The sequence below is a fragment of the Mustela lutreola genome, chromosome 7, assembly GCF_030435805.1.
Source record: "Mustela lutreola isolate mMusLut2 chromosome 7, mMusLut2.pri, whole genome shotgun sequence".
NCBI classification, from domain to species: Eukaryota; Metazoa; Chordata; class Mammalia; order Carnivora; family Mustelidae; genus Mustela; species Mustela lutreola.
The window spans coordinates 42229392-42252314 of NC_081296.1; the positions used below are offsets into that span (position 1 = coordinate 42229392).

Below are 22923 nucleotides of genomic sequence, written 5' to 3' on the forward strand. Positions count from 1 at the left end.
TCAGTTGATAGTGCATGAGAAATATGTAACTTCAGGGGATGGAAACACATTCAAATGGGTGTGAAAGCAATTCTATCACAATGAAACGAATAGTGATCTTCTAAGTTTATTTTCTGCAAAGAAGCTGGTAACACCCTGATAGTTTGAGCTTTCCTATCAGGAGTATTCTTAGGAACTAGAATCAGAGGTCTCTGGATTAGAGCAATACCAGATTTCATTTTGCCAAAGGATAATGGGCATCTTTCCTGTCTCCTCTCCCATACTGATCCACAATGGAAAGACTTGGGCATCAGGGAAGAAGGAAAAGGAGGAGTCTGGCTACTGTGTGGCTACAGAAAATTAGACATAGAGGTGATTCTTTTCTGCACTGTGGGAACACCAGGAATGAGGGGGTGTAGGCATGCAGGAAGCTTGCAGAGTCAAAGAGAATGAGTTTAAGGTGATCCGTGTGTCTGAGCAGAGTATCTAACTTGGGAGAAAACACTTTTGTAATCATGGGGAAGTGACGTGCACATGGATTTTGCAAATAAAATGAAAGGTTTACCTGAAACACTGACTGGGACACTGCCCACAGCTGGCTTTTACCTGCTTTCTGAAGTAGAGAGATGACTTCATTGTAAGGAGCAAAGATTGGTAAACTTTTTCCCTTTGTGGTACGACATAAACTTAAGGTTCACTCAAACTCACTACCAAAACATGAGAAAACAGGAGTAGAGGGGAAAAAAAAAAAAAAAGCTAAAAGTCTTTTTTTTTTAAATTCAATTAGCCAACACTTAGTACATCATCAGTTTCAGATATAGTGTTCAGCAACTCATCAGTTGCATATAACTCCCAGAGCTCATCACATCCTATGCAGTCCTTAATACACATCATGCAGTTATCCCTCCCCCCCACTCACATCCAGTAGCCCTGGGTTGTTTTAGATAATTAAGAGTCATGGTTGGTCTCCATCTCTGATTTCTTCCCATTCAGTTTGCCCATTTCTTCCCATTCAGTTTTTATTCTCTTCCCTTATGATTCTCTACACTGTTTCTTATATTCCACATATGAGTGAAACCATGTGATAATTGTCTTTCTCCCATTTATTTATTTTGCTTATCATAGTACCCTCCAGTTCCATCCATGTTGATGTAATTGGTAAGTATTCATCATTTTGGATGGCTAATATTCCACTTATACACACACACAAAACACATCTTCTTTAGCCATTCAGCTGTCAAAGGACATTCCAGCTCCTTCCACAGTTTAGCTATTGTGGACATCGCTTCCATGAACATTGGGGTGCAGGTGCTCCTTCATTTCACTATATCTGTATCTTTGTGGTAAATACCTAATAGTACAATTGCTGAGTCATAGAATATCTCTATTTTTAACATCTTGAGGAACCTCCATATTGTTTTCCAGAGTGGCTGTACAAGCTTGGATTCCCACCAACAGTGTAAGAGGGTTCCTCTTTCTCCACATCCTTGCCAGCATTCGTTGTTTCCTGCTTTGTTAATTTTTGCTATTCTGACTGGTGTAAGGTGGTATCTCATTGTGGTTTTGATTTGTATTTCCCTGATGCTGAGTGATGTGGAGCCCTTTTTCATGTGTCTGTTGGCCATCTGTATGTCTTCTTTGGAGAAATGTCTGTTCATGTCTTCTGCCCCTTTCTTGACTGGATTATTTATGTTTGGGTGTTGAGTTTGATAAGTTCTTTATAGATCTTGGATACTAGCCTTTTGTCTATTATGTCATTAGCAAATATCATCTCTCATTCTGTAGGTTGCTTTCTTAGTTTTTTTGACTCTTTCCTTTGCACAGAAGCTTGTATCTTGATGGAGTTCCAGTAGTTCATTTTTTTTTAAGATTTTATTCATTTATTTGACAGAGAGAGAGATCACAAGTAGGCAGAGAGGCAGGCAGAGACAGAGAGGAGGAAGGAGGCTCCCCACTGAGCAGAGAGCCCGATGCTGGGCTCGATCCCAGGACCCTGAGATCATGACCTGAGCTGAAGGCAGAGGCCTTAACCCACTGAGCCACCCAGGCGCCCCCCCTGAGTAGTTCATTTTTGCTTTTGTTTCCCTTGCCTTTGGAAACATGTCTTGAAAGAAGTTATTGCAGCTGAGGTCAAAGAGTCTGCTGCCTATGTTCTCCTCTGGGATTTTGATGGATTCTCACATTTAGGTCTTTCATCTATTTTGAGTTTATCTTTGTGTGTGATGTAAGAGAATGGTTGAGTTTCAATCTTCTGCATGTGGCTATCCAATTTTCCCAGCACCATTAATTGGAGAGACTACCTTTTTTCCATTGGGTATTCATTCCTGCTTTGTGAAAGATGAGTTGAGCATAGAGTTGAGGGTCCATTTCTAGGATCTCTATCCTATTCATTGATCTGTGTGTCTGCTTATATGTTCGTACCATGCTGTCTTGATGATCACAGCTTTGTAATATAGTTTGAAGTCAGGCATTGTGATACCATGTGCATTGGCTTTCTTTTTCAACATCCCTCTGGCTATTTGGGGTCTTTTGTGATTCCATATGAATTTTAGAATTATTTGTTACAGCTCTTTGAAAAATGTTGATGGCATTTTGATAGGGATTGCATTGAATGTGTAGATTGCTCTCGGTAGCATAAACATTTTAAAAATATTCTTCCATCCATGAGCATTGAATGTTATTCCATCTCTTTGTGTCTTCCTCAGTTTTTTTTCATAAGTGCTCTGTAGTTTTTAGAGTACAGATCCTTTACACCTTTGGTTAGGTTTATTCCTAGGTATCTTGTGTTTTTTGGTGCAATTATAAATGGGATCAATTCCTTAATTTCTCTTTCTTCTGTCTCCTTGTTAGTATATAGAAATGCAGAAAGCATCATATCATCTGTGAAGGATGAGAGTTTGGTTTCTTCTTTGCTAATTTGAATGCCATTTATTTCTTTTCATTGTCTGATTGCTGAGGCTAGGACTTCTAGTATAGTACTATGTTGAGCAACAGCGGTGAGAGTGGACATCCCTGTCATGTTCCTGGCCTTAGGGGAAAGCTCTTAGATTTTCCCCCATTGAGAATGATATTCACTGTAGGCTTTTAATATATGGCTTTTATGATATTGAGGTATGTTCTCTCTACCCCTGCTCTTTGGAGAGTTTTAATCAAGAACTGATGCTGTATTTTGTCATATGATTTTTCTGCATCAATTGAGAGGATCATATGGATGTTGTTCTTTTCTTTTATTAATTTCCCCTCTCATGTTTGATTTGTAATGTCAAACCACTCTTGTATCCCAGGAATAAATCCCACTTGATCATGATGAATCATTCTTTTAATGTACTGTTGGATCCTATTGGCTGGTATCTTGGTGAGTATTTTGACATCCATGTTCACCAAGGATATTGGTCTGTAATTCTCCTTTTTGCTGGGTTCTCTGTCTGGTTTTGGGATCAAGGTAATGCTGGCCTCATAGAAAGAGTTTGAAAGTTTTCTTCCCATTTCTATTTTTTGAAACAGTTTCATTAGAATAGGTATTATTTCTTCTTCAAATGTTTGGTAGAATCTCCCTGGGAAGCCATCTGGCACTGAGCTCTTGTTTTTTGGCAGGTTTTTGATAATTGCTTCACTTTCCTTGCTGGTTATGGGTCTATTCAGATTTACTATTTCTTCCTGTTTCAGTTTTGGGAGTTTATAAGTTTCTAGGAATGCATTCATTCCTTCTAGATTGCCTTATTTTTTGGCATATTGTTATAATATACTCTTAAAATTGTTTTTATTTCCTTGGTGCTGGTCATGATCTTTTTTCTTTCATTCATGATTTTATTAATTTGGATCCCTTCTCTCTCTCTCTCTCTCTCTCTCTCCTTTTTATTATTTTATTGACAGAGGGAGACACAGTGAGAGAGAGAACACAAGCAGGGGGAAATGGGAAAGGGAGAAGCAGACTTACTGCTGAGCAGGGAGCCCAATGTGGGGCTCGATCCCAGGACCCTGGGATCATAAACTGAGCCGAAGGCAGGTGCTTAATGATGGAATCACCCAGGTGCCCCAAGGGTCCTTTCTTTTTTCTTTTTGATAAGTCTGGCCAGGGGATTAATCAATCTTATTAATTCTTTCAAAGAACCAGCTCTTAGTTTCATTGATTTGTTCTACTGTTCTCTTGGTTTCTATTTCATTGATTTCTGCTCTGATGTTTATTGTTTCTCTTCTGCTGGATTTAGGCTTTATTTGCTGTTCTTTCTCTAGCTCCTTTACGGGTAAGGTTAGCTGGTGTATTTGAGATTTTTTTTCATTTTTTGAGAGAGGCTTGTATTGCAATTTATTTCCTTCAGGACTGACTTTGCTGTGTTCCAAAGATTTTGAACAGTTGCATTTTCATTAGTTTCCGTGAATTTTTTAAATTCTTTAATTTCCTGATTAACCCATTCATTCATTAGTAGGATGCTCTTTAACAAACTCCATGTGTTTGAGTTCCTTCCAAATTTCCTCTTGTGATTGAGTTCAAGTTTCAAAGCATTGTGGTCTGAATATATGTAGGGAATAATCCCAGTCTTTGGGTTTTGGTTGAGAATTGATTTGTGACCTAGTATGTGATTTAGTCTGGAGGAAGTTCCATGTGCACTGGAGAAGAATGTGTATTCTGTTGAAAAGCCCAGAGTCTTCACTGGAGACATAGTTTTACATTGTCATGAATGCGACACATATTTTAAATAGTATTTCTTAAAGTAAAAAGTCTTATTTTATATAATATGTGTCCTTTGACTAAAATTCATCTTTGTGCAGTGAACCACTGCTCACAAATAATTTCTGTCTTGTTCATCTAACACACAAAATTTGGGCTAAATTCATTTCCTCCAAGAAACAGCATCCTCCTGTGCAAATCATGACACTAGCCATGTTGTATTAAATGTACTGTTTTATGTCAACCTCCCTGAGCTTTGCATACTCAATCTTTATATCTGCAGTGCCTCCCACATAACTTAGTGCAAGATAAATGCTCAATAAACATTTTTGGTATTAGCTGGAACTGGGTTACCCTTACCTCCAGGTTTCTGTTAATGTACAAACACTCTTGGAACAGGTAGCACATTACATCAGACTCACCCTAACACTTGCAGAATCAGGTCACACGATGTCTGCCGTCTTTAATTTTTACCTGACTTAAAAAATTTAAATATACCTTGCCATTGAACTCTTTTCTATTTCTTTTCAGCCAGTTTTTTTCTTTTCTGAGGTCCACTTATAGTTTATGCACATTCTTAATAGTTAAAGGATTAAAAAAATGTATTCAAAATTCACATTATTTGAATACAGATGTAATTTAAACTATAAATACAAAATTTTAAAATTATTTCCATGTGTGTTTTCTAATATGGTTCACATATGGTTGGCAGAAAGTTACTTTCTTCTAAGATATTTAAAAATATTTATTAAGATGAGGACAAAATGCAATTATCATCTCATATACATTTTTAGGTAAATCATTTGAATAAACAAAAATCATTGCATTAGAACTCATAAATCTAAATTTCAAAAATAAAACTATTAATAAGTCTGGAATTCAGTAGATAACTGGTTGGCAAGGAGTTTGAGGCTTCATGTATATTACATCTAGAACTACACATAACTTTGAGAGTAATATGAATCATTTAGTATTCAAAATATTCCCCAGCCAGCAAGTGCACCTGTTTTGCCTGTTGCATTGATTCATGAGTGCCCTCCAATGCATAAATTGAAACCAATGAAAATGGGTGCTTATTAAAACTTTAAAATAATATTTTGTTGTGAAATGACCTATTACATTTATGCCATCCAGGGAAAGAATCTGGTGAGTTAGTTCACCCTTTCTCTTACTTGAATGCATCCATAGCTTGAATTCCTCCCTGTACTCCAAAGCAGTATCTATTTCTGTCATCAGCAATGGCAGTCTGTAAACTGGACATAGTCAGTCACCTTTTTTTTTTTTTTTTCAGGATATAAAACAAAAGATGGTCCAAAGGTGTTTCTGTGGGGTTTACAAGGTGTTAATTATAAGAACAGGTGGTGTTAGTCACAAGAGCAGATGTTTTGGGTTCTGGCTTACTCTGCCCACACCAAGTGTGAGATCCCAAGTGACAGAGGAATCCACAATCTATTTAATTTTTGAGTTTCTATTTGTGATGAGTAGAGCCCTTTTGGTGTATGAGTCTTAGGGCAAGGTTCTTCTCCTGTCTAGGTTTCAAGGTAGTATTGAATTAAATCCTTACCAACGAGTATATCAAATAAATGTCTTACCCTTAAGATGTAGAGGGATACTATTCATGTGAGGAGAGGGATAGGAGAGAACTCACGTTAAAAGAAAGAATGAAGGGAATAAATTTGGAGGGAGCTGAAGCAAAGTATCACCTCGCTTATAATTTTGTTCCTGAGTTTAGTCTACAAGTATTATTTATTCTTGTTTCTGTGTATATATGTGTGTTTCTCTCTTTTCTACAAGTTGTCTTAAGTTAATCATTGTTTAGATATTTTGAAAATGTTTGATTTGGGGCTGTGTTCCCTCTTGTGTTTATCATTGGGATTGAAGTCCCTCTATAGTGAGGTTTTGGAAAGCAAGGATGTCCTCAATTTGTTTGTAACAATTCAATTGCTTCAATTGGTATTTTCAGTCTGGAATGTAAAGTAAAGGATGTTTCTACCATAAATCAAAGCCCTTGGCTTAAAAAAAGATCCATAGACCTCAACCAGAACTTCTTAGAGGACACTTAAATGTCAATATAGTCTGGGATATTTGGGCTTTGCTTATGTCTATACTTATGGCTGGAATTGGCAAAGATATTAATATTGGGGGTAGGCGAGGAGCAGAGATAAACATGTTCAGTAGTATTATTACTTGTCTCTGTTTCCCAGTACTATATATCCAGATTAGATTAAAACAAAACAAAACAAAACAAAACAAAAAACAAACAAAAAAACGGTTTTAAGCTACACTTTCTAAGCTAGAGAGAAGAAAATGTCACATTTTAGGAAATCCTGCTAAAGAAATGTCAAAAAAAGCCACAGGGTACAAAATAATCTTAGTTTGATTCATGTTTTATCCATGCTTAGAGTTTTAATTCTTTCTGGAATTTTGTTTGCAATAAGCTTAAAGTAGTCAAAATATGAAAGCTTGCAAACAAACAGAAAATTTTTGGTGTGTTACCACTCTAGACATCAGAATTCTTACCTTTTTCATGAAGGCGCATTAGAACATTCAAGTTACTACTCATTACTAGTTGATCTATTCTACATGGCATCTGTGGTACTTTTGGATTTTGTAAAATTTCAAGTCTGTCTTTGACAGTTCCCTTTGCTTTTACCTCAAATATACGATTCTCTTCCTTTTTAAAATACTACTATTAACAGTAGATTGGAATACAGCAGCATTGTTGGCAAACCAAACTTCATTAAATGTTCGATTTTATCTATTACAGAACATGAGAAGCAGCGGTTATGCAAGAGCACCGATTATATGAATTTGCATTTCAAAGTGAAATGGTTTTATAATGAGTATGTGCGGGAGCTTCCTGCCTTCAAGGATGCCGTTCCTGAATACTCTTTGTAAGTGGTGATTTTCACCCTCAAGTTCTCAATTCATAGTCCTGTAAAAATTATACCTGAATTATGCTGTCTTAAAAATCTCTTTTCATAGTCTTTGCTTGAATGCAGACATTTCTATTATAAAATTAATATTAAATGATTTGTGTTTCTTTGGGACCATATTTAATTGAATTGTTTTCATTTTTCAACTACGCCTTCCTCAGATATTCAACTCAAAGAAAAAGAAATGCAAAACAGGATATGGCTTCCACGATAAGGTTATCTTCTGTGAAAGTGTTCAAACTCAGATTTTATTGGGAAAATGAGGGTATTTGTATACTGAGCTTTAGAATCAGATTTTGTCTTTAATTCAAAGAAATACCTTAGGTATTAGTATTTCTAAAATAGAAGTTCTAAATAAACAGGTAACATTTTTCATAAACATACCTGTATCAGATACATTTCTAAGTATACAGACTTGTAATACTCTGCATCTGATACTTTCCAGAATTCTATTTAACTCTGTTGAGGAGGGTCTTCTGCACACCAGGCACTGAGCCAAGTGCTGTAGGACAGTAGTGAATAAGATAAAGACCTCGCCCTGAAAGAAGCTTATACTTGATGAGAGACTGATAAGTATAAAAATCATGATAAACCAAGGCACAATTAAATAAGTACTAATTCAAAGAGGACAAGCAAAGTGCAATGGGTTCTCAAAGAAGAGAGATATTACCCCTATTTGGAGGAATCTACATAATCTTTATGGATGGGGTAACATTGATGTAGGTTTTGAAAAGTAGGTCAGTTGATGGCAAGAAAAGCATTTAGATTGAAAGGAAAATTAAGGGCATTATTAAGTGAGTAGGAATATATGGGCTATTGTCCATGGGAAATGTCATTATATATGTTTACAAAATGAGTAGGTAGAAAAAGTAGTTTTGAACTAGATTATTGTAAGTAAATGCTTTGAAGCTTGTGCCGTAATCACGAGGCCTTGTGGGCATCGGGAGAGGCAATGACTGGGCAACAGGAAAGAGATTTGGAAGATAGTGAATAATGTAACGATGAGATTAGAACTTCCCTTTATGACTTTCCCGTAGAAGTTTATAAGATACTGTGGGTTACTGGGAAAAGTTAAAATCTATATACATTGGAGTGATTGTAGTAAGAACATATAGGATGAGTATGTGTGGGAGAGAGATTTCAAAGATAGAGTTTACATCATTTGTCAGCTAAGACATATGAAGATGAAAGAAATAGGGAAGAATTGCAGATGAATTATATGTGCCTAAGCAGCTGGTGATACTGACTTGGAATAGGGAAGTAAAAAGACGATGCCATTAGCCAGAGACCTCTGCTTTGACTCTGTCTAAACTAACTACACTACTAAAATCAGACTGACATGACCACTGAACACCGGCATAAAAGCTGAATAAAATTAAACAGCATCAGAGAGCAATCAAGGCAACCAGGAAGTGAGAAACTACTGTCCCTGAGAAAAGAGAAATGCATTGAAGTGAATCCTGTATTTGCTGCCGGTTTTTTTTCCCCCTCTGTCCTGTCCTCCCTGCTCCTATGAATTTGCTAATTTGCAATGACATTTTTACAATGTCATTGTGACCGAACAGAGAATAGTAACCCAGCTTATAGCAATGTCCATGGGGTAGAGAATTAAACGTTGGTGTTTAGGACTAGGAAGGTTGTTTGGACCTGTAGGACCAAACTCCCAGAGAAATGCAAACCACAGAAAAGTAAGCATTGTTCCTTGCACACAGTTTTCTCCCTGAGGTATTTTCTCATTCTTTATCTGCTCAGGTATTGGGACTGAGGCAGAAATCAGCAGGTATAGAAAGAAGGCACTGAGAAATTAAAATTTAAGTAGAGACTTGAGCATCCTCACAATGCTAGGGAGATAAAAGTTAGTGAAGATTTCCTAAGAAACAAGACTTCCCAGACTTTCAGGTGAGATCCCCGAGCGCTCTGCCCTAGAAATAAGAGCTAGAAATAGCCCAGCCTAAAACTCAGCCTTGTCTACTTTATGACTCTCTCCCTGCAAATATAAGGAAAAATTTAGATTTTTCTCTGGAGGAAATGACCAAAGTTTCCATATTTTTTCCATAGACCATGTATAATATTCAACAAAAAAAATTAAAGACTGCTAGGCAACAGGACCAAATGAATAAGATTCAAGAGAAAATAGATATTAACTTACCAGATATAGACTTTGATCTAAACTTCAAAATGTGAGAAAACTTCCACAGAAAAATAGGATCTATAAGAAGAATAAAATAAAAACTACAGAAATGAAAAGGGATGAAATTAAGAATAAATTAGTATTAAATGGTCTATATAAATTATTACTATACAAATTAGTAATAAATGGGCTTAATAGCAGATTATACATAGCAGAAGAGTGGATAAAAGAAATGGAAGAAAGAAATATAGAAGAGAGAAACACACAAGGGACATATGGGATAAATTGTAAAGGTCTAATATGCAAAGAATTGAGTCCCAGAGAAGGAAAAGAGAGAAGGAGTAGTACAAGAGCAATGTTTAATAAGATAGTAGATGTGTATTTTGCAAAATGGTTGGAAAACATGGAGCTATAGCTGAGGAATTTCTATAAATCCTAGGCAGGATATTCAAATGCAAGGAAAACTACTGGTCATTACATCATACAAAGTTGCTTAAAACCAGAAAAGCATAAAAAAATCTTCCCATTTATTGGAGTCAAGGAAGGTAAGATACTTTACCTTCAAAGGAGCTGTAATAATACTCATGGATGATTGTTCAGTTGGAGGGACTGAAACCAGAGTACACTACAATATGTTTTAAGCGCTGAAAGAAAACAGCTAACAACTTCGAATTCTATAAGCATCAAAAATATCCTTCTAAAACAAGGTGCAATAAGTATATTTATATAACTGAGAAGCTAAAAGAACCCATTTCCAATAGACCTTCACCAAAATATATAAACCAGGCTTAAGGTAGAAGGAAAATGACTGAAGATAAAAATGCAGGAATGCATTAGATCATAAAAAGCATTAGAATAGATAAGCAAAAAAGGACACTTAAAAATACATCAACTATTTAAAATAAAAAATCTGGCAAGATTTCATTTCTTTTGATGGCTGCATAGTATTCCATTGTGTATATATACCACATCTTCTTGATCCATTCATCTGTTGATGGACATCTAGGTTCTTTCCATAGTTTGGCTATTGTGGACATTGCTGCTATAAACATTCGGGTGCATGTGCCCCTTTGGATCACTACATTTGTATCTTTAGGGTAAATACCCAATAGTGCAATTGCTGGGTCATAGGGCAGTTCTATTTTCAACATTTTGAGGAACCTCCATGCTGTTTTCCAGAGTGGCTGCACCAGCTTGCATTCCCACCAACAGTGTAGGAGGGTTCCCCTTTCTCCGCATCCTCGCCAGCATCTGTCATTTCCTGACTTGTTGATTTTAGCCATTCTGACTGGTGTGAGGTGATATCTCATTGTGGTTTTGATTTGTATTTCCCTGATGCCGAGTGATATGGAGCACTTTTTCATGTGTCTGTTGGCCATCTGGATGTCTTCTTTGCAGAAATGTCTGTTCATGTCCTCTGCCCATTTCTTGATTGGATTATTTGTTCTTTGGGTGTTGAGTTTGCTAAGTTCTTTATAGATTCTGGACACTAGTCCTTTATCTGATATGTCGTTTGCAAATATCTTCTCCCATTCTGTCAGTTGTCTTTTGATTTTGTTAACTGTTTCCTTTGCTGTGCAAAAGCTTTTGATCTTGATGAAATCCCAGTAATTCATTTTTTCCCTTGCCATTTGCAACAACATGGATGGAACTAGAGCGTATCATGCTTAGCGAAATAAGTCAAGCAGAGAAAGACAACTATCATATGATCTCCCTGATATGAGGAAGTGGTGATGCAACATGGAGGCTTAAGTGGGTAGAAGAAGAATCAATGAAACAAGATGGGATTGGGAGGGAGACAAACCATAAGTGACTCTTAATCTCACAAAACAAACTGAGGGTTGCCGGGGGGAGGGGGTTTGGGAGAAGGGGTTGGGATTATGGACATTGGGGAGGGCATGTGATTTGGTGAGTGCTGTGAAGTGTGTAAACCTGGTGATTCACAGACCTGTACCCCTGGGGATAAAAATATATGTTTATAAAAAATTAAAAAAAAAAAAGAAATTAAGATCAAAAAAAAAAAATAAAAAATCTGTAGAAGAAAATATACATAGAATTAAAATACAAGACAACAGTAGCATAAAAAGGTAGAAGAGCAGTAAATGGAGTTAATATGGTATAAGATCCTTGAATTGTTTAGAAAGTGTAAAATACTCAATTTAAAAATCCTCTAATATGTAATGGGTGGGTGTTATAATTTACAGTGTAACCCCGTAAGTACTATGCACCCATAAAACAATAGGGTTAAGGGAGAGTACAACGAACATATCTAAGGAAAGGAGAAAGGAAAGGAGATTGCAAAAAATAAAGAGAGGGCAGGAAATTTAGGAGGGATGGGGAAGCAAGATGACATTTTAAAAATTGTTATTTATCAGAAAATTAAGTGTAATCATTAAACATAAACAGATTAAGGTTCTAGTCGACAAATATCATCCTACAGATAAAATAGTAAATCCCAAACTATCACTTATAATTGATTCACCTAAAACGTAAGCATCTAGACAGGTTAAGTAAAAGAATGAAAACAATAATTGAGATCAAATTTTCATGGCTATACTAATATTAAAAAAATAGAATTCAAAATAAGAAATAAAACAAAACAATTTTGAGAGAGAAATATTTCATGATTGAAGGAGCAATTCAAAAAACATCAGTTATAAATGTATGTCATAACATGTAAACAAAATATATAAAGCAAAAATTGTCAGAAAAGGAAAAATCATCAACTCAGCAATTCTACTTGGAGATTACAGCAACTCAAGAAACAGACAAAGTCAGTTAAAATATAGAAGTTTCAGGGCACCTGGATGGCTCAGTGGGTTAGGCCTCTGCCTTTGGCTCTGCCTATCAGCTCAGGTCATGGTCTCAGGGTGCTGGGATCGAGCCCTGCATCGGGAGTCTCTGCACTGCGAGGAGCCTGCTTCCCCCCGTCTCTCAGTCAGCTGCTCTGCCTACTTGTGATCTCTCTCTCTGTGTTAAATAAATACATAAAATCTTTAAAAAAAATAGAAGTTTTAAAACATGAATAATACACTTAAAGATATTTATCTATCTGTATCTGGTCACATACAGGTTTCACAGTTTTCCATGGGAATTATTTACACACACACACACATCTCTATCTACAACTGATGACCACCAGTGACAAAACACAGGTTATTATCACATGCACATGGTGCATTTACCAAAACAGACTCTTCACAGGTCTAATGTATTTTAAAAGAATGAAATATATACTGTATAGTGTTGGACCACTGTGGAATTAAGCCAGATATCAACTCCAAGAAGGTAACTAGAAAATGACCAGATACCCAAATTAAGCAGAACTCTCTAAAACCTGAGTACAAAAGAAATTAGTGTAAATTACGAAATATTTTGAACTAGGTGATAGTGAAATATGGCATGTTGAAACTTGTGGATTGCAGCCAAAATAGGAAATAGAAGAAAGTGTGTATCTTCTAATTCTATAGAGACAAAAAGGGAGAAAGGTATAAAATCAATAGTGTAAGACTAATTTAAAAAACAAATTCAGTCAAAAGAAAGTAAAAGGAAAAAATGATCAATAAGACCTGGAACAAAATAAATTTTAAAATAGAAAAAATTACACAGCCAAAAGTTTGTTTTTGAAAAACATGATAAAAATAAAAAATGGAGGAAAAAAGGAAAAGCAGATATCACAAATTACCATTGCCAGAAAAGGACATCACTAAAGATCCAAAAATATAAAACATAGCAAGACATTATTTTTGTCAGTACATTTAAAAGTTAGGCAAAAATGTACCAATTATCCTCAACTACTCAAACCTATTGAGAATATGACATACAATTAAAGAACAATTTCTCTCTGAAAATATATTTTAAAAGTAAAATAAAATAAAATATTAGCCAATAGAATCCAGCCGTTTATAAGAAGAATAATATAACATGACCAAAGGGTATTTATTTCTGAAATATAAAACTAGTTTAACATTTTAAAAGCAATGAATACAATTCACCACATTCAAGGAATGGAAGAGAAAATCCCTACAGTCATTACACTAGGCACAGAACAATAATTTAATAAAATACAATATCAATTTATTATAACAATCTCTTAGAAGTTAAGAATAGAATGAAACTATCTTAATCTAATAAAAGACAATTCTTTCTTTTTTTCTTTTTTTAAGATTTTATTTATTTATTTGACAGACAGAGATCACAAGTAGGCAGAGAGGCAGGCAGAGAGAGAGGAGGGGAAGCAGGCTCCCCGCTGAGCAGAGAACCTGATGCAGGGTTTGATCCCAGGAGCCTGGGATCATGACCTGAGCTGAAGGCAGAGGCTTTAACCCAGTGAACCACCCAGGTGCCCCAAAGACACACTCTTTCAAAAAAGAAACAACAATAAAACCAGTATGCCTCTTTTTAAATTGAAATGTAGTTAGCATAAAATATTATTTTAGTTTCAGGAGTACAACATAATCATTCAGCATTTACAAACATTATAAACTGATCACCACCTTACATCTAGCTACTATCTGTCACCATACAAAATTATTATAATATCAATTTCCTATACTATCCATTGTATCTCCATGCCTTATTTATTTCATAACTGAAAGTTTGTATCTTTAATTCCCCTTACTCTATTTTACCCATCCCTTTGCTCTCCTAGCCCCTAGCAACCACCTGTTTTCTCTCTGTATCAGTGAATCTGTTTATGTTTTGCATGGGTTTTTGTTTTGTTTTGTTTTGTTTTTTTTGTTTGTTTGTTTTAGATTCCATACGTAAGTGAAATCATATGCATCTTTCACTGACTTATTTCACTTAGTGTAATATCCTCTAGCTCTACTCAGGTTGTCACAAATGGCAAGAATGCATTTTTTTTATGGTTGAGTAATATTCCATTGTATATCTGTACCACAGCTTTATCCTTTCATCTATTGTAAGATGGACACTTAGATTGTTTCCATATCTTGGCTACTATAACCAATGGTGTAATGAATATATAATGCTATATATGTCTTTTTGAATTACTGTTTTCATTTTCTTAGGTGAATTCCCAGAAGTGGAATTACTGGATCATATGATATTTCTGTTTTTAATTTTTTGAGGAACCACCATAAATTTTTCCATAATGGCTGCACAATTTTGAATTTCCACCAACAGTTCATGAGGATTCCCTTCTTCACATCCTCAACAATACTTGTTATTTCTTGTTTTGTTTTTTATATAGTCATTCTTTCAACTGTGAAGCAATATCTTGTGCTTTTGGTTTGCATATCACTGATGATAAGTGAACTTGAGCATCTTTTGGTGTGTCTGTTGGCCATTTGTATGTCTTCTTTACAGCAGTATCTATTAAGGTCTTCTGCCTAATTTTTAAATGGATATGTTTACATAGAGTTTGCTGAATTTTTTTATGTTTCAGGCATTGACTGCTTATGGGTCATATCATTTGTAAATATTTTTTCCATTCAGTATGTTACCTTTTGTTTTGTTGATGGTTTTCTTTGTTGTGCAAAATGTTTTTAGTATGGTGTAGTCCCAGGTGTTTATTTTTGCTTTTGTTGCCCTTGCTTGAGGAGATGAATCCACACACACAAAAATACATATATATATATATATATAATATATATAATATATATATAATATATATTATATAATATATATATAATATATATAATATAATATATATATAAAATATATATATAAATATATATACACACATACATATAAATATATATAACATATATATATTTATATATAACATATATAACATATATACACACACATATGTATATATGTATACACACACACGTATAGCTAAGATGCCCAAGAGCTCATGTATATGATTTCTTCTAGGAATTTTATGGTTTCAAGTCTTACATTTAAGTCTAATATATTTTCAGTTTATTTTTGTGTGTGTCTATAATGTTTTTTTCTAGAGAAAGTACATCATCTGCAAATAATGACAGTTTTACTTCTTTTCCAATTTGGATATCTTTGATTTCTTTTTCTCATCTGATTGCTGTGGCTAGGATTTCCAATAGTGAATAGAAAACAAGTGCCAAGACTGGGCATCCTTGTGTAGTTCCTAGTCTGAAAGGAAAAAACCCTCAATTTTTCACCATTAAGTATGATATTAGCCATGGGTTTGTTATATATGGCCTTTATTACGTTGACACATATTCTCTGTATACTTATTTTTTGAGAGTTGTTATCATAAGTAGATGTGGAATTTTATCAAATGTTTTTTATGCATCTATTGATATGATTATTTGATTTTTTTCTTTCTTTTTTGGCTGTTGCTAATGTGGTACTACATTGATTTATTTGTAGATAATGAACCATCCTTTCATCCCTGGAATAAATCCTACTTGATCACAACATATGATCCTTTAAATATATTTTTAAATTCAGTTTGCTAATACTCTGTTGAGGATTTTTGCCTCTATGTTCATTTGGGATATTGACCTGTAACTGTATTATTTTATCTTTGTCTAATTTTGGCATCAGAGTAACACTGAGAATATAGAATGAGTTTGGAGCATTCCTTCTTTAATTTTTGGTATAGTTTGAGAATAGGTATTAACTCCTCTTTAAATATTTGTACAGGGACGCCTGGGTGGCTCAGTCCTTTAGCATCTGCCTTTGGCTCAGGTACTGGGATTGATCCCCACATCGGGCTTCCTGCTCGGCAGGAAGCCTGCTTCTCCCTCTCCCATTCCCCCTGCTTGTGTTCCCTCTCTCGGGGTCTCTTTCTTTGTTAAATAAATAAGATCTTTAAAAAAAAAATTTTTTTTTTTTTTTGGTAGAATTTGGCAGTGAAGCCATCTGGTCCTGGGCTTTTCTTCTTTGGGGAGTTTTTTAAATTTATTATTATTATTGATTGAATTTTATTGCTAATAATTGGTCTACTCATATTTCCAATTTTCTCTTGAGTCAGTCTTAGAAGATCATGTATTTCTGGGAATTTATCCATTTCTTCCCATTTGTTGGTACATAATTAGTTTTTAAATGATCCTTTGTACTTCTGTGGCATAAGTTGTAACTTTTTTTTTTCATTTCTGATTTTATTTATTTGGGCCTCTTTTTTTTTTTTTCTTCATAGCTAAAGATTTACCAATTTCGTTTATGTTTGCAAAGAACTACTCTTAGTTTCATTATTTCTATTGTTTTTGTGGTCTCTATCTTATTTATTTTTGCTCTTTATTATTCCCTTTCTTCTACTAACCCTGATCTTTGTTCTTTTTTCTTTTCTTTTAGTATAAGATTAGATTTTTTTTTTCTTGTTTCTTGAGGTAGGCCTGTATCACTATTCACCTCTCTTCTAAAACTGTGTTTTCTGCATCCCATAGATTTTGGACTCTTTGTTTCCATTTTCATTTATCTCAAGGATTTTTCTTTGTTTCTTTGATTACTTCACTGACTTACTGGTTTATAATGGTGTCGTTCAGTTTTCACATGTTTGTGTTTTGTCCACTTTTCTTTTTGTAATTGGTTTCTAGTTTCATGCCATTGTGGTCAGAAAAGATGCTTGATGTGATTTTAGTCTTTTTTAACTTACCGAGACTTGTTTTGTAGCCCAACATGTGGTGTATACTGAAAAATGTTCTATGTGTTCTTAAAAAGAATGGGTATTCTTCTGCTTTCGGATGGAGTGTTGTGTACACATTAAGTCCATTTGGTCTACTGTGTTGTTCAAGGCCAATGTTTCCTTACTGATTTTCTCCCTATATGATCATTCTATTGTTTGGAGTGTTAAAGTCCCCTACTATTGCTGTATTACCATGAATTTCTCCCTTGTCTAGTAACATTTCTTTTATGTATTTAGGAGTTCCTATGTTGGGCACATAGATATTTACAAGTGTTATATCCCTTTGTTGGATTGAACCCTTTATCATAATGTAATGCCCCATTCTGTCTCTTGTTACATCCTTTCTTTTAAAGTCTATTTTGTCTGATATAAGTATTGCTACGACAGCCTTCTTTTTGTTTCTATTTGCAAGGAATAGATTTTTCCATCCCTTCACTTTTAGTTTGTCTGTCTTTAGATCTGAAGTGAATCTATCATAGCATATATAGAAGTCTTGTTTTTGTTTTTGTTTTTTATCTGCTTAGCCACCCTATATCTTTTGATTTAATCTATTTACATTTAAGGTAACCCTTGATAGATATGTACTTCTTACCATTTTATGATTATTTTCTTTTTCAACCATTTTATGGTTGCTTTTGTAGTTTTTTTGTTGTTGTTGTTTGTTTTTCTGTTTCTTTCTCTCTTACTCTCTTCTCATGGGATTTGGTGACATTCCTTAGTGTTATGTTTGTATTTCTTTCTCTTTAATTTTTGTGTATCTGTTATAAGTATTTGGGGCTGTGGTTATCACAAAGTTCATATGTATTATCCTGAATGTCCATTCTACCTTAAGTTGTTTTGGTTCGGCATGTTCCAAAAGCACTACATTTTTACTCTTCCCCTATTTTTTTGTTTTTGATGTCATATTTTACATGTAAGTATTTTGTGTGTCCTTTGACCAATTATTGTAGTTCTAGATGATTTTACTGTTGTCTTTCAACCTTCATACTAGCTGTGTTGATGGTTGAAGCACTACCTTTACTATGTATTCACCTCTACCACTGAGATTTTTTTATTATTATTTTTTGTTTTGTTTTTTAGCTATGGCCTTTTCTTTTATGTTTAAAGAAGTTCTTTTCACATTTCTTGGAAGGCCAGTTTGTTGTTGATGAACTCCTTTCACTCTTGCTTTCCTGGAAAATTCTTTATGCTTCCTTCAATTCTGAGTGATAATTTTGCCAGGGAGATTATTATTGGTTGTCCTTGTTTTTCTTTCAGCATTTTGAATATATTGTGCCACTATTTCTGGCCTGTAAATCTTCTGCTGAAAAATCAGCTAATAGTCTTATTGAGGTTTACTTGTACATAAATAATTGTTTTCTCTTGCTCCTTTAAGAATCTCTCTTTATCTTTAACTGTGGACACTTGGATTATAATGTGTCTTGGTGTGGGTCTCTTTAGATTCATCTTTTTGGAGATTCTGTGTGATTCCTGGACTTGGATGTCTGCTTCCTTCACCAGTTTAGAGATATTTTTAGCCATTATTTCTGCAAATTGGTTTTCTGTCCCATTTTCTATCTTCTATTTCTGGGACCACTACACAATGAATGTTAGTATGCTTGAGGTCCTAGAGGGCCCTTAAATTATCCTTATTTTTTACTTATTTTTAAAGATAGATTTATTTATTTATTTAAGAGAGAGAAAGAGAGAGCATGAGCAGGGGGAGGAGTAGAGAGAGAGGGTGAGAGAGAACCTCAAGTAGACTACAAACTGAGCACAGAGCCTGATATGGGGCTTGATCTCACAACCCTGAGATCATGATCTGAGTCGAAACCAAGTATCAGATGCTTACTCAACTGAGCCACCCAAGTGCCCCAACTATCCTCATTTTTTAATTCCTTTTTATTTTTGCTGTCCAGTTTGGGTGATTTCCACTAGCTTGTCTTCCAGATTGCTGATCCATTCTGCTGCATTATCTAATGTTCTATTGATTTTCTGTAGTACAGTTTTCATTTCAGTTATTGTAGTCTTCAGTTATGATTGGTTCTTTTTAATATTTTCTGTCCTTGTTGAACTTCTCATGGCATTTATTCATTCTTCTCCTGGGTTTAGTAGACATCTTTACAACCATTACTTTGAACTATTTATCTGGTAAGTCACTTCATTTCACTTAGTTCTTTTGTGGGGGGGGGGGGTGTCTTGTTCTTTCTGTCATATTTTTTGACATATTGTTCTGTCTTCTCATTATGCTTCTTTGTGTTTAGATCAGCTAATTCTCCTGGTCTTCAAGGAGGAGCTTTAATGTGGAAGGTGTGCTATGGGACCCAGTATCATAAATTTCCCTGGTCTCCTGCCAGCTGTCCCAGGGGTGTCTTCTGTGTGGTTCATATGTACCCTCCTGTTATGGCTGGAGGTTGTTGTTGTTGGGTTTTTAGTGCATAATTGCTTGTGTGGGGGCCTGGCCCCTGGCACAAATGTCTGCTAGGCCCCACTAAAACTGCTGTGGGCATGCTGGTGAGTGGAGCTTGACCCTGACCTGTATGGCTGAGGGACCAGACTATAACTGCTTTAGGGGTGCAAGTGTGCAGTGTTGGCCCTGGTGTGACTAGTTGCAAAGGTCAACTAGTGGATGACTGTGATTGAGTGGAGTTTCTGTTTTCTGCTGCTTTCTGGCTCTCCTGAATATGGGTGTTCATCTTCCCGGTGCAGGTTCTCTGAGCTTTGGAGCCTTAGACTTCCTTATTCTTCAGGAAAGGCCTCTATACCAGTGGATCTCACTGTAGGTACTGGTCCTGACTGGACCACCTCTCCTTGTCTTAACTGTCTCCATGGGACATTTTATTTATATCTTTAGTTGTAAAAAATCTGTTCTATTAATCTTTACTTCATTCTCTGAGATGGTTCTATATGCAATTGTAGATTTTGGTGTGTTGGTGTGAGGATAGAAGCTCAGGATCTTCCTACTCTGCCATCTTATCTCCTCTCTAAACATTATGCTTATGAATAAAATTTTGAAAGCTTCTGCCTGAAATCAGGAATGAGACTGACATCTGATAACATCACCTTTATTTAACAATTTACTAGAAGGCCTATGCAATACAATAAGGGGTAGAAAAGTATAATGATTATAAAAGTATATGTTGATGTTGTTAATATTTGTCTATGACATAATAGTACATCTAGAAAACCCAAAAGAAACTATAGGATAACTAATAGAATATAAAACGTGGCTCCTGGGTGGGTTTGTAGGTTAAGTGTCTGACTCTTGATTTTGGCTCAGGTCATGATCTCAGGGTAGTGACATCAAGCCCTGGGTAGAGCTCCATGATGAGCGTGAAGCCTGCTTAAGATTCTCTCTTTGCCCCTCCCCTCATGCTCATACACTCTTTCTCTCTCAAAAAAAAAGTGATTATAATAAGTCTATATAAAAGCTAATTAAATTTCTATATAGTAGCCACAACCTGTTAGAAAATTACATATTAAACAATACCATTTAAATAGCATTAAAACCATGAGAAACAAATGGTGATGAAAGATGTGCAAGCCCTCTACTCTAACAACTATAAAATGTTACTAAGAGAAATTTAAGATGAACTGAAATAAAAGTGTTCCTAAAAAGATGCATTATTGTAATGAGAGCAATGCTACTCCATCGACTTAGAGATTTAATGCAATCCCGTAAAAATTTCAGCAGGTATTTTTGTGCAAATTGACAGATTCACTCAAAAAATGTATAAAGAAATACAGAAGACTAAGAATCATGAAGGCAGTGTCGAAGAGGAAGGAAAAAAACCCTAGAGAGCTGTTATCAGTTATCAAGACTTATTAAAAGGGTGTGGTGTTAGTTCATGACAAAGAGACCGATAGGACAAACTCGTCTGGAGACAAACCCATATATGCCATTGCCTAATTTATACCCAAGATGGCAATTCAAGGCAATGGGGGAAAGAATGGTTTTCTGAATAAGAGGTGTTATGCAATTATACCTCCACATGAAAAAAAAAAAGAACTCTGAACCTTTGACTGTTCACAAAACACAACTGCAGGTGGATTGTACATCATAACAAGCCAGAGATGGGCACCCAGGATCAGTTACAGGAAACAAGTAGGTATGGATGAAAGGAAGCCCATCAGTAAAGTACTAAAAGGTGAGAGAATGGCACGATAGGGGACAGCACACAAGATGTACATTGTATACGACTTTGAATTGTGAAGGACACTGTGTGTAGGAATTAGGAACTAAGCATATTTAAAGTACCACGGGAGGAGCCAAGAAAGAGATAGACATTGAAAGTAAATAAACAGGGATGTGTTTGATGAAGTAAAAGCTAACAGTCTCTGAGAAAACAGAAGTGCAAAACAGGGAATAAAAAGAAATTTTTGGTCCTGAATTACTCTCATTTAAGAAAAGAGCAATATTCAGTGTTAATTATGTGCAAGTGATATCTTTTATGGTATGTGACATTATTAATTTCTCTAGGTGGTTTGAGCCTTTTGTCATGCAGTGGCTGGATGAAAATGAAGATGTGTCAATGGAGTTTCTTCATGGAGCACTAGGAAGAGACAAAAAAGACGGAGTGAGTTTAAATTACTTTAAGACTGCTTATTGTCAAGATTCATTCACGTGACTCATTTTTAAGATAATGGGAATTGTTAGGCTCGTTGTTATTATTTAAGGTTTATTTTAATCCTCTAATGATCAAAATAAGTGTAAAACACAACTATAAAGGGCTGGTAGGAACCTTAGGGAATTGTTTAAATTAAAAAAAGAAAATCAATCCCCCTTTTGCTCCACGATTCTTTTACCTCCTGAATTGCAGTTTAAAACTTCAGTAGGGTTATACAAACTTCCTTGTCCTGAAACCTTTCCAGGATTTTAAGATTGGGAGCAGACACCCTCCAAACCCCTCTGGAACAACTTAAGTGTTGAGCCACAATATCTTTCTAAACCATTCTCATATCTATGGGGAACAAGAAATAAAAAGAACCAGTCCCTCAGTATCGCAATGGAGAAACCAATTAATAGCAGCCTGCCCCGTGATACGAGTTCTAATACATTTTCCAGAAAAGGACATGAATGATTTTGAAATGGGTAAGTATCTTATTAAATAGGAAAAGAAGGCGCGTGAAATGAAGGCACATGATACAGGAGACCAAGTTATTTATGTAAAGTGATTCGCCTCTGGCCACACTCCCTCTAATGTGCTTATTGGGATGGTCTCATCTGGTTTCTTCTTCTCTCCCCTCAGTTCCAGCAGACATCGGATCATGCCCTCTTCTCTTGTTCTGTGGTTGATGTCTTCGCCCAGCTTAATCAGAGCTTCGAGATTATTAAGAAACTGGAATGCCCTAATCCTGAAGCATTATCTCACTTAATGAGAAGATTTGCGAAGGTTGGTTAAAGAGAACGAATGCTTTCTTTTCTGAGACTGCGGGATGTTATTTTCTTGCACAGAACCTGAAGGATGTTGCAGTTTGTAGTCTTCTCTGACTCTAGTACCCCAATTTCATTTCTAATTCTAGTACCTATTGGTTTGGTTTCCAGGTTTGTCATCTGACTTTCTTTCTGTCCCTTCTTGTTTCTTTTTTTTTTTTTCTTTTCTCTCTCTCTCTCTCTTTTTAAGATTTGATTTGTTTATTTGACAAAGAGAGA

The 22923-nt window shown here is 35.4% G+C and overlaps 1 protein-coding gene across 1 annotated transcript in view; it reads left to right on the forward strand.

Annotated features, from left to right (window-relative positions):
• Positions 1 to 22923, forward strand: part of UNC13C (unc-13 homolog C) — a 574360-nt gene that overhangs the window by 431659 nt on the left and 119778 nt on the right. Inside the window, exons 19-21 of the mRNA XM_059180554.1 lie at positions 7416 to 7542; positions 21751 to 21847; positions 22520 to 22663. Of these exons, the coding sequence (XP_059036537.1) occupies positions 7416 to 7542; positions 21751 to 21847; positions 22520 to 22663 (368 nt within the window). The remainder of the gene's footprint in view (positions 1 to 7415; positions 7543 to 21750; positions 21848 to 22519; positions 22664 to 22923) is intronic.